At 35.2% G+C, this 12,297-nt stretch overlaps 1 protein-coding gene across 3 annotated transcripts; it reads right to left on the minus strand.

Moving 5' to 3' along the window:
* Positions 1-390: 390 nt before the first annotated feature.
* LOC145329850 (deoxynucleoside kinase-like) lies at positions 391-12,287 on the minus strand. 3 transcript variants are annotated; one of them, XR_013883148.1, is made up of 11 exons: positions 12,157-12,287; positions 10,752-10,848; positions 9,538-9,621; positions 7,956-8,074; positions 7,677-7,734; positions 7,203-7,295; positions 6,236-6,349; positions 5,419-5,454; positions 1,738-1,799; positions 916-1,243; positions 391-653 (listed from the first exon to the last, which is right to left on the minus strand). XR_013883148.1 is itself a non-coding variant. In XM_080174285.1 (10 exons), exons 2-10 carry the CDS (start codon positions 10,839-10,841, stop codon positions 1,174-1,176), a joined length of 726 nt encoding a protein of 241 aa, XP_080030411.1. In that variant the 5' UTR covers positions 10,842-10,848; positions 12,157-12,287; the 3' UTR covers positions 391-1,173. The 3 variants fall into 3 exon arrangements, 1 of the variants encoding a protein (XP_080030411.1); XR_013883147.1 differs by having other exon boundaries at positions 391-687; XM_080174285.1 differs by having other exon boundaries at positions 391-1,243.
* Between the last annotated feature and the right edge of the window lie 10 nt (positions 12,288-12,297).

Raw genomic sequence — 12,297 nt, forward strand, 5'->3', positions numbered from 1 at the left:
CCTACCAGGAGAAATCGTAAAAATAAAAAAAACGCCGCCCTGCGGAGATTTTTTGGTACTAGTTTAATATATGGCATTTGAAAATCTAGCAATATTTTAAAAGGCTTTTTTTAAATAAAAAAATTTAAGTGCTAAAAATTAATGTTCTCCATAATTCACTTCCGAGAATCGAACCAGAGTTTAAAAGATAATCTTTGCCTTCAAAAAGGAGGAATTGAAAGAAAAAATTCAAGACGCTAATTCTATCCTACCAATTAAGAATCCGAATCCGCTATTAAAAACGGATTCCAAAATTGGCTGAAAATTGGGCGGATTCCGGATTATTTCATGTGCCACACCTCACAAAATCCTCTGCAAGCCACTACTTAAAAGGAAGAAAATAACTAGAAATTACAAAAATATATATTTATTTTTAAAAACACTAAAGTACAAAAATAAATTAACAATTGGTAGTTAATTTTCAGTAAGAAGCGTAGGTATACATATATTTTTTTTAATTCGTTCGAATAATGAGTCAGCTTTATATTTAATTTACAAGATCAAAAGTTCGTAATTACAAAAGAAAATATAGCGAAAATCTATTTGGTTCCAAGCCAAACTAAGAACAGAGTTATTAGGTACTTGATTTTTTAACTTGTAAGTTATGAAATGCCCTTAGAAATTGTATTAAAAATTGGGGAATAGTCCCTTTCGTGGCAACACCCCTTAAAGGACGACGATTCGTTGTATTTTTAAAATGGCTTTTGATAGGTTATTTTAGGTTAAGTTATATTGGGTTAGTTGAATTCCCCACAGGGTTAGGCAATTGGCCCCGCAGGGTTAGAGCCCCCCGAATGGACTAGAAAAAGGAGAAAAGCTACTGTAAAAAAAAAAAGAATCGCCCCTTAAGGAGCGTTGCCACGAAAGGGACTATACCCAAAAATTGTATTAACTGTAGGTATTATTTTTATACAAAATATTTTGATTTGACTATGAATTGAAAGATAAGTTAGTAATCAACTTAATTAATATGTTTAAATCAAGGCTCGACAGCCGCGATGAAGACCAACAATTTATTTTGAAAAGAAGTAATTGTCATATTTGGGTAGGTATAAACTTCCAGCTGATTACAGGCCTACAGGAGGTGGCGAACGCGCGGCTGCCGAGCCTCGATTGAAATGATGTTTTATTGTTCTAGACGGCAGCAGGAGTAATTATTTCAGCCAAATCATTTTTTGAGGCATCTAACGATTTTTCTCCATTCCTAAAATAAAATAACATGTCTAAAGTCTTATTGACATCAAAATCTACATACTAAAGTAACAGGATGACTGTATGGTGTCTGTTTATACTTAAGGACCTCGCTTGTTTCTTTTAATTTTTTTCATTCTTTTGGAGTCAGAAATCATGTTGTTAATTATATTTTATCTGGTGCATAATCCCGCTTTGTCTAATTCCGAAATGAACCTGCCCTACTTAACCGTTTCTAAGCCCCACTGAAAATCACCGAATTACAGATAGATTGCCACGAATCGAATGTTAATATCATATTTTGGCGTTCTCCTCTTAGAATTTTTTATTTCAATTTTAAAAATTTGAGTACAACACCTCCCCCCCCCCCACCCGATAGAACTTTTAATATTCGTAGAAAATTGTCTGTAATGAGAGGATATACATGATTTTTTATTATGGCTGAAAACCGGTTCTAAGCCAGAGAATATCAATCGGTTTGGAAGCCAAACTGGAAATATAATTTACCTGGTGGCGCCAAGAATAATGTTGGAGTATTTCTCATATTCCTGGATCATTTCAGGAGTATCCTTAAAAAAATCAGTTATCTAAAGGGATAAGACAATGGCCGATAAATTGATAGAAATACACAATAATGAAACATAGAATTACCCCTTCTGTTGTTAAAATTTAGAGGTTGAAACGTTTGAACTCTCAACTTAAAGAATAGCTTTTATGTTTTCTTGTATTGATGGACTATTTGAAATCATTAAAGTCTTTGCTTAGGAAAATATAGCTCCTAGTCGGGTGCGCGACATTAATAGTTAGAGTAGGGGGGAATGCCTTGGCCCAAATCAGGCGGAACTCATTACCATGCACAGATAGGACTTCTCAGACAAAGGTCGTGCAATCAAAGAGTTGGTTATCTGATGGATGTAACTTAACCTAATACCCCGGGTGATTGGACAGAAAAGGAGACATGATTTGGCTCCACTTGGTTATTGTTGGACCATGGCGTTTGAGTATCAAGGACAACATTTCCGCCCGTATGAGGTAATTGACGAGGTAAAGTGTTGAGACATTGGTCGATAAATCAATGTACATCCCCAATGATTATACATAAGTTATCCCCTCTGTAGATTACAATTAGTGGTTGAAACGTTTTGACACTCACCGTAATAAACCAACAAATTAAAAGGGGGACGTAACTGAAGCTTTTTTGATGCAGGGGGGGGGGTTTTCTCAGGAATCACTTGATGAACCGTGTAAATTTTTTGGACTTAAGCTTTTATGGGTATGAACATCTTATGGTTTCAAAGTCAACCCCCACCCCCTAGCCCCACGGGGCTCAAAAACCCCCTAAAAATGAACCTAACCTTAATTTTCTCAGAAACCATTTGACCAATAGGGATGATTTCTTAAACTTAAGCTTTTATGGTTATAAACTAACTTCTAGTTTAGAAGTCACCCCCCTACCGCCAACCCCTAGCCCTCCGGGGCTCCAAAAAACCCTAAAAAAGAACCTAACCTTAATTTTCTCAGAAACCATTTGACCAATAGAAATGATTTCTTTAACTTAAGCTTTTATGGAACTAACTTCTAGTTTAGAAGTCACCCCCCTACCGCCAACCCCTAGCCCTCCGGGGCTCCAAAAAACCCTAAAAAAGAACCTAACCTTAATTTTCTCAGAAACCATTTGACCAATAGAAATGATTTCTTTAACTTAAGCTTTTATGGTTATAAACTAACTGTTGGTCTAGAAGTCACCACCCTGCCGCCAACCCTTAGCCCTCCGGGGCTCCAAAAAAAACCCTAAAAATGAACCTAACTTTAATTTTCTCAAAAACCATTCGACCAATAGAGATGATTTCTTAAACTTAAGCTTTTATGGTTATAAATTAAATTTTGGTTTAGAAGTCACCCCCCTGCCGCCAACCCCTAGCCCTCCGGGGATCAAAAAAACCTTAAAATGAACCTAACCTTTATTTTCTCAGAAACTATTTGATCAATAGAGATGATTTCTTAAACTTAAGCTTTTATGCTTATGAACTAACTTATAGTTTAGAAGTCACTCCCCTGCCTCTAACCCCTAGCCCTCCGGGGCTCCAAAAAACCCTAAAATGAACCTAACCCTAATTTTCTCAGAAACCATTTGATCAATAAAGATAATTGCTTAAACTTAATCTATAATGCTAATAAACTAACTTCTAGTTTAGAAGTCAGCCCACTGCCGCCAACCCCTAGCCCTCCGGGGCTCCAAAAAAAACCTAAAAATAAACCTAACCTAATTTTTCTCAGACACCATTTGATCAATAGAGATGATTTTTCAAACTTCAGCTTTTATGGTTATAAACTAACTTTTGGTTTAGAAGTCACCACCGTGCCGCCAACCCCTAGCTCTTCAGGGATCAAAAAAACCTTTATTTTCTCAGAAACTATTTAATTAATAGAGATGATTGCTTAAACTTAAGCTATAATGCTAATAAATTAACTTCTAGTTTAGTTGTCACCTCCCTGCCGCCAATCCCTAGCCCTCCAGGGCTCAAAAAACCCTAAAAATGAACCTAACCTTAATTTTCTCAAAAACCATTTGATCAATAGAGATGATTTCTTAAACTTAAGCTTTTATGCTTATAAATTAACTTTTAGTTTAGTCCCCCCCCCCCTTGCCACAAACCATTAGCCCTCCTGGGCTTTAAAAAACCCTAAAATTGAACCTAACCTTAATTTCTCAGAAACCATTTGATCAATAGAGATGATTTTTTATGTGTATAAACTACTTTTTTGAATGGCAGATATATGGTTATAAACTAAATTTTATTTTAGATGTCACCCACCCCATAGCTACCCTGGGCTCAAAAACCCTCTAAAAATGTACTTTAGCTTAAATTTCTAGTAAATTTTTTTTAGTAGGCTTTCAGAGGAATAACCTAACCTCAGTTTTCTCAGGAACCGCAGTATTAAATGTGCAAATATTTTGGACTTCAGCTGAAAAAAGAGTTGGGACTTTGTTGATTAAAAATTTTGTTAAAGCAAAGCTTTTCTTTAACTAGGTTTGGTCTGTGAGGGTTAGCTTTTTTGTTAATTTAGACATATTATAATTGTCCTATTGATTTTAAACTTTGCATGATAATTTCTATATTATTAAGGTACAATTTAAAAAACGTAGCTACTCTATAATCATTAACAGAAAATCCAAATATCCATTAAAAACATGCTGATTTTTAAAATTAAGGTTAGGTTCATTTTTAGAGGTTTTTTTGAGCCCCTGAGGGCTAAGGGTTGGCGGCAGGGGGTTGACTTCTAAACCAAAATTTAGTTTATAACCATTAAGAAATCATCTCTATTGGTTGAATGGTTTCTGAGAAAATTAAGGTTAGGTTAATTTTTAGGTTTTTTTTGAGCCCCAGAGGGCTAGGGGTTGGCGGCAGGGGAGTAACTTTTAAACTAGAAGTTGACTTCTAAACCAAAATTTAGTTTATAACCATAAAAGTTTAAGTTTAAGAAATCATCTCTATTAGTCAAATGGTTTCTGAGAAAATTAAGGTCAGGTTCATTTTTAGGGTTTTTTGGAGCCCCGGAGGGCTAGGGGTTGGCGGCAGGGGGGTGACTTCTAAACCAAAATTTAGTTTATAACCATAAAAGCTTATGTTTAAGAAATCATCTCTATTGGTTGAATGGTTTCTGAGAAAATTAAGGTTAGGTTCATTTTTAGGGTTTTTTTGAGCCCCGGAGGGCTAGGGGTTGGCGGCATGGGAGTAACTTTTAAACTAGAAGTTAGTTTATAACCATAAAAGCTTAAGTTTAAGAAATGATCCCTATTGGTCAAATGGTTTCTGAGAAAATTAAGGTTAGGTTCATTTTTAGGGGGTTTTTGAGCCCCGTGGGGCTAGGGGGTGGTGGTAGGGGGTTGACTTTGAAACCATAAGATGTTCATACCCATAAAAGCTTAAGTCCAAAAAATTTACACGGTTCATCAAGTGGTTCCTGAGAAAACCCCCCCCCCCCCCTGCATCAAAAAAGCTTCAGTTACGTCCCCCTTTTAAAAAAATCCACAGAGTTGTTGAGAAAACGAATAGGAAAATGTTAGGTATAATAAAAATTTTGGTGACTGGTGTAATAAATAGCACAATGGATTCAAAATGAGGCGCCTCCCTCCTACACCCCCCTCACTCCCCCACACACACACTTTGTAAATATTATTATTACCTGGTTTGCGTCAATAACTATGACAGGAGCAGGCACCTACACAAAAAAAAATATTTTCTTGAAGTCATTCGAAATCGATTAATATCAGGTGGATTAGAACCGGTTTTCATCCATAAGAAAAAACTATGTCTAGCATCGTATTATATCCAAATTTCTACGAATATAAAAATGTAGATACAATCATTAGATTAAAATAAGTTTTTTAGAATCTCATTGCACATCCGCGGAAAGCTGTTTATAATACGACGCGTGAAATAACTATTAAACGTTCTCTTTATGATTTGGTTAATACCGAAGCTACATTATAATTCACTTTGTCCGTCAGGGAAATGTAATTTTTTGTGCTTCCATTCAAGATAGACTGCTGATTGTTTTGTGAAGTTTCTCCTTGTATACAACTTACTTAGCCTTTCGGTATGTCCACCACATTACAACTAGGGTTGGGCCGGATATCCGGCCATTTTCACTATGCGGATACCGGATATTGAAACTATCCGGATATCGGATATCCGGTTATCCGGCCGGAATTTCGGTAATTTAACGGATATCGAAATTTGCTAGATATCCGGCCGAAACCGGATATCCGGTATCCAGTATCCGGCCCAACCCTAATTACAATTGAGACATACATAAGAACATAATACAAAGGTTGATTATTTCTCTAGGGAGGGTGCAACTTTCCTTCCCTTAAATAGTTAGGTATAAACCTTCCCTGGACCTAGCTGTAAGAAGATTCACTGTAACGGAGAACCATATCAGTTGAGGGGTTTGCAACATTTTTCAAAATAAACAGGCATCATATAAGAATAATACATACTTGAAACTTGTTTCCGAAGAGCCAGTCTTCGTGTAACTGGTGAAGTTCCTCCAGGTATTCCAGGCTGATTCCAGTTTCCTCCCCACGGGCACGGGTTCGAATCCTTTCCAAAGCCTAACAGTATACAATAGAAAATGTATGATTGGAAAAAATAAACAAAAAAACAATAAAGTACAAAATAACAGAGGCGAATTCTTAAAAAAATGCCTTACTAAAATCAGTGAGGCTCGCTAAAAATTTAGAGGGGATAATCATGCCTCACTAAAATTTTAGTGAGGCAAAATTCACCTCAGTTTATGTAATATGCTATTATCTTTGTTAATAAATAATAAAGGACACATTAACATGCAGCTTTACTATGATTCTTTAAAAATTTTTATTCAGATGAGTTATCCATCTTCTAAAGTGTAATACTAGCGGCAGTGGCTCTACCATCAAGGGGCTCTGTTTTTGATAGGGGAGGGATGGGGGTAGAGGTGGTAGACAACCTTCCTATAACTTAAAATGGAGACCTTAATCAGTTCAGCTGAAGCGGTTACCTAGATCTTAACTCACATAAAAACCATACTACTAACTTTCCTTTTATAAAAAGTATTATGATTATTAAGGTTAAGATTTCTGTAAATACAGAACTTATCGAGTTCTTCCCTTTTAGGAAAGCTTCACTTAAGGCCCGGTTTGGTTTTAGGCTATTTTATTTTTAGATTTAATACTTTTTCCCCCTTCCAAGATTTTCCCGTATCGTTTCGAAACCGATTAATATCCGGTGGAATAGAACCGGTTATCAGCCATACTGAAAAATTATGTCTAGTATCGTATTATATCAAGTTTTCTACGAATACAAAAATATACAATCATAAGATTATAACCAGGCATCTCTGGGCTAAAAAAAAATATACTTATACTAGTACATTTCATATCCGCGGAAAGCTGTTTATAATACGATGCGAGAAATAACTATTCTCACCTTTTCTGGTTTAGTTCTAAGGTAGACGATGAGGTCAACTTTCAATTCTATCTCTGGAGAACCTGTAAGGTAGTCAAACCAGTGGGATAATACCTACAAAATAATGATAAAAGTACCAGAATGTCTGTCTGTCAGTGTGTGTGTAGCGACCGTTAATGGTTCTCATTTACTGTTATGTTTCAATACCAACCGGCAGAAAAAGTGGCGGACAAAAAAGGTTTTACTGCTAGATTTTTTCTTGTCAAGTTAGAGCTGGATAAATACAAAAAAAGAAAAAGAATAAATCGTTTATTATCTTTAAAATAAACTGGTAAGTTGTAATTTTTTTTAATTTTCGTGAAAAATTGTCTAAAATGCGATGCTAAACATGATTTTTCAATATGTCTGAGAAAAGGAACTAATCCAGCGGATATTAATCGGTTTCGAAGCCATACTAGAAAAAGTATGAAGGTATAAGGAACTATTTAGTTATACCTCTAACTCTGAACCTTCCAGCATGCCAGAACGGTACAAATTCTCCACAAAACAGTACCTACAAATTTTAAATTCATACATTTAAGAATTCCTCATTGATCTAGCGGATCAAATGAAATCATAATGTGCTTCAAAGTTGAGCTTGAGCTGGCCCTTGCGGCTATAAAAAAGACTTAGGTCAAAACCCTAAGAAACTAAAGCTTATTAATCAATCAATTAAATTAGGGGTTCAATGCTGGAAAGTGGTGAAAATTTCAATAATTCCAACCACCCACTCACCTTGCAGAGTAGATGGATCTCTCAACAAGTTTGACAGGCTTCTCCGTGGGCTGCAGGTGGAGCTCCAGCATTGTTTGTTGTACATAGGACTGGAACGGCATACTCCACCGAACTGGATCCTAAATATCAGGGTTGGGCCGGATACAGGATAACCGGCTGATTTCTAATGCCAGATATCCGGTTCCGGTCATATATCCGGCCCAACTAAATATGTTATTAGTCAGGGATCTGAGAGGATAAGACAATGACCGGTAAATCGATGTACATTAGACCGACTCAGAATTACCACTTTTTTTGAAATTCAATGGGCGCGCTATTTCAACCCATTCCTTTTATGATATAAAGACCAATGATACCAAAAAAAGTGTTCTGGTAGCTTTTTTTCAGCAATATGTCAAATTCGATTTTCATAAAAAAGGGGAAGGTTCCCCCCTGGGGGTGAAATTTTTTTTTCTTTCAAACCATGGCTTTATACACCTTCCTGAATTCGTCTTGAAGAGTACATTAAGGATCAAAAAACGATTTTAAAATATTTTGATCATAGCAAGAGCTATTCTCAAAAAACTAACAATTTTGGCCATTTTAGCAAAATCAGGTGATTTTGACGGTTATTTGAGGATAACTTTTTCTGGGATCAATATTTTTAAAAAACGTTTTTTGATTCTTAATGTACTCTTCAAGACGAATTCAGGAAGGTGTATAAAGCCATGGTTTGAAAGGAAAAAAAATTTCACCCCCAGGGGGGAACCTTCCCCTTTTTTATGAAATTCGAATTTGACATATTGCTGAAAAAATAGTCTGAGAACACTTTTAAAGGTATCAATAGTCTTATATTTATGAATAGAATGGGTTAAAATAGCGCGCCAAAAAATTTTGCATCTTGAGTCGGCCTAATGTACATCCCAAATGATGATACACAAAATTACACATTCTGTCGATTACAATTTTTTGTTGAAACGTTTGGACTCTTAAAGAACGAACCAATCAAAATCAAATCAAAGTTCCCAAAGTTTTAAGCAAATGAATAAGAATAGGTAACAAAATATAAACAAAGGTGATGTTATGCTTTTAAAGTTTGACGGATTATGGGGCCAGTTTGACCATTTAGACATATTATATCTATTATTAAAACAAACCCACCACTTTAGCTGATTTTTAAAACGTACTATCTCGTCGCCATGAATCTAATAATTTCAAATATATACCTAATTTGTCACAAAGAAAAAAAACCGAAAAAGCAATCAAAGGGTCAGTTGTCTAATTCCAGTGGTGTATATTCTGCATAAGTTTCAGTTTTTCCCCCCTACTAAAATATTTTTTCTTTTTTATCCCCTTAGTTTTTCCCTATGGAGGGATAAAGTGAAAATTTCATTCACTTTTGTTACCTCTCCCACATACTTTTCTGTTTTTTTTCCCAAAGGAGGGGGAAAATGTTTTCTGTACCTAATTTATTTTTTAATTACATTCCCTCCAACATATTTTCCCTCCACCCTCCTTTTGGCAGGGGAATCTTGTGCAGAATATACACCCCTGTCTAACTCTAATGAGTGTTGCTTTACACAATGCCCTTCTAATGACTAACCTTGTACATAAGGTCTAAAAGGTTGTGTCCATTGAGATCTCTCCATTTTTGAACTGGTTCTTCTAATACCTTGATCTCAGGATACTACAACAAAATTATATTTCTGTGTAGATAAAGCTACCTTTGTTTATTAGACTAGGGATGACAATTCGAATCCTAGATCCACAATCCGTCCAATTTTGCTCCTAATTTTGGACCCAGATTCCGAATGTGCAATTCAAATTGTTAATTTTTACTACTTTTGTAGCACTTTTAAAAAGTTATATTTAAAATGTATTTTATTGTTTCTTATTTACAGGTAAAATGGTAGGTAGCATCCAATGTTTTTTAGCATTTTATTTTCACGGTGGCTTTTCATGCTTCTTTAAGGTTAGGTTCGGTCAAGTACGGGTAAGAAAATGGCCGCTGTAGGGGCTAGAATTTTTTTTATATCCGCAATCCGAAAATCCGCCAAAGAAAACAAGAAACCGCAATCCGCGGATCAATCCGCTTTTGTTGGACTGATTTTTTGTAAGAATCAGAATCCGACCCAAAATTTCAGCGGATTGCCATCACTAATTAGCATGTTGTTGGGTAAAACTAAAGACGTTAAAAATTGTTCATAATGGTATCATGTCAGATGCACATAAAAAATGGTTAGAATAAGTGAAATGTATTGGCCCAAACTACATACTATCCAAATAAATCTCATGGGATAAGACAATGGACAATACATTGATATACATCCTTAATGATAATAAACAAAATTACCCCTTTTGAAGTTTGAAAAGACTTTGATACAAGGGTCGTGCTATTAAAGGATTGACATGATGATGACATCTTGAGAGCAAGGTGACGCTTCGAGTAAAAGTCCTCTCCACACCACCTTGAACACACTTTATGTGTGGATTGCAGTGTTACAGTGTTACGCGCTCAATCGCCAAGAGAAACACAAGTTATGTAACACCCTTCAGATAACCAACTCTTTGATTGCACGACCTTTATCTGGTGGAAGTACTAACTGTGCATGGTAATGAGTGTCGCCTGTTTTAGGCCAAGACATTTTGCCTACTCTTAACTACTAAAACTTCTGACTTAGCAGCAGTAGGAACTATTTTAATTGTCTTTAGTTATAATGCGGTGTTGAGACTCAATACCTCTCCGACGACAAATACCCGATGAGCCACGGTCGCGGATCTTTCTAATTAACAGACACAAATAAATATTTTTCTCACCTTTTCAAAATATTCGAGGAGAGTAGTTTTACCACAGCCAATATTTCCTTCTACGAGCACTGTGAATGGTTTGGAGTAAATAGTTTTCATCTTCAAACTAGTTCCAATCAGTTTTGTTTACTTTTTTTTCAGGGTTCTTTGAGGATGGGACAATGAAAGATAGATAGGCTATAAAATAAAAGGGGGGGGGGGGTTAATGCAACCATCTCGTAATCAATGATTAAATGGCACTTAGAATTCGAATTTCGATCTGAAAGGGGTAGTTTCACGAAATGCATTTGAACTTAATTTAGTGAACAGCATATGATATTTTTTCCTAGTAAACGGGTTAAACTACATTTATATAGCAAATATTTGAAATAAATTTAATTTTCTACCACATAGTTTTGAAAATATCAAGACTTGAAAATTGTCTTTTTGTGATATATGCAATTTAAAAAGACGATTTTAAGTCTTGATATTTTAAAAACTACGTGGTATGAAATTGAAATTCTTTCAAATATATGCCATATAAATGTAGTTTAACCATTTAACCAGGATAAAATATGCGGTTCACTAAATTAAGTTCATATGCATTTCGTGAAACTACCCTTTCATGAGTAATCCTTGGTAGGTCTATTTTCCCTAAATCTAACAAAAAGTTTCTAAAAAGTAACGGCTGGCGGCTCAGCCGTTTAGCCGTTTTTTGCCTATTTTCAGGGCAAATTCATCATTAGTTACGTAGGAATCAACTTTTAAAAACTTATTTTTGGTTTAATTCATGTCAAATGATAGCAATAATCATTTTTTAACTTTCTAGTACTAACAGCTACCGGCTAGAACCGTTTGATAAGGTTTTTGAGCGACAAAAAGTGTTATATGGAGATAGGTTTTGTGACTAAATTGCTCTTAAGATATCCAAAAAATGACAAAACGGCTGAGCCGCCAGCCGTTACTTTTCCATCTTTTTGTTCAATTTAGAGAAAATAGGCCTGCCAAGGATTACTCATGCAAAATTTCAGATCGAAATTCGAATTCCAAGTGCCATTTAATCATTGATTACGAGATGGTTGCATTAAAAACCCCCCTCTTATTAAGTTAAAATAAATTTAATTAAATTAAACAAACTAGGTAATCAAGATTCAATTAAAACCAAGTTCCAACATTTTCAAGCAACCGAATGAAAGAATATTTTTTTTATAGAACCAAAATTGAAGGACTCCTGTCATAAAATAAGAGCAATTATATTTGGGAATACCTTGACCCAGAACATTCGAAACTTATGGCCAAGCATATAAAAGACTTCAAGACAAGGGTCGTGCAATCAAAGGGTTAGTTGTCTGCAATAGATGGTATATTAGTGCTTTGGGTAAAAGTCTAGGTTGTAAATGGAAAATATATTGTCATTACAAAAAAATAAACATTCCTTTTAGTGAAGATTCGTCTGGTGAAGTCAACAAAAAAAATATTTTTTAACAATAAGAAACTTTTTTTTTATTGTGTGCTATTTTTTAGCACAACGTCTATTCGTTAAAGATTCACTTGCATTTATTATCTGAAATAAATA

The sequence above is a fragment of the Acartia tonsa genome, chromosome 10, assembly GCF_053477335.1.
Source record: "Acartia tonsa isolate MP-2025a chromosome 10, ASM5347733v1, whole genome shotgun sequence".
Taxonomy (NCBI): domain Eukaryota; kingdom Metazoa; phylum Arthropoda; class Copepoda; order Calanoida; family Acartiidae; genus Acartia; species Acartia tonsa.

Excerpts from the sequence above, each read along its gene's own strand:
- LOC145329850 (XM_080174285.1), bottom strand. The coding sequence starts at position 10,841 with ATGAAAACTATTTACTCCAAACCATTCACAGTGCTCGTAGAAGGAAAT. Across the intron at positions 9,622-10,751 it reads TCCTCGAATATTTTGAAAAG|TATCCTGAGATCAAGGTATT; the intron begins GTGAGAAAAATA and ends ATTTTGTTGTAG. Across the intron at positions 1,800-5,418 it reads TAGTTATTGACGCAAACCAG|GATACTCCTGAAATGATCCA; the intron begins GTAATAATAATA and ends GATTTTTTTAAG.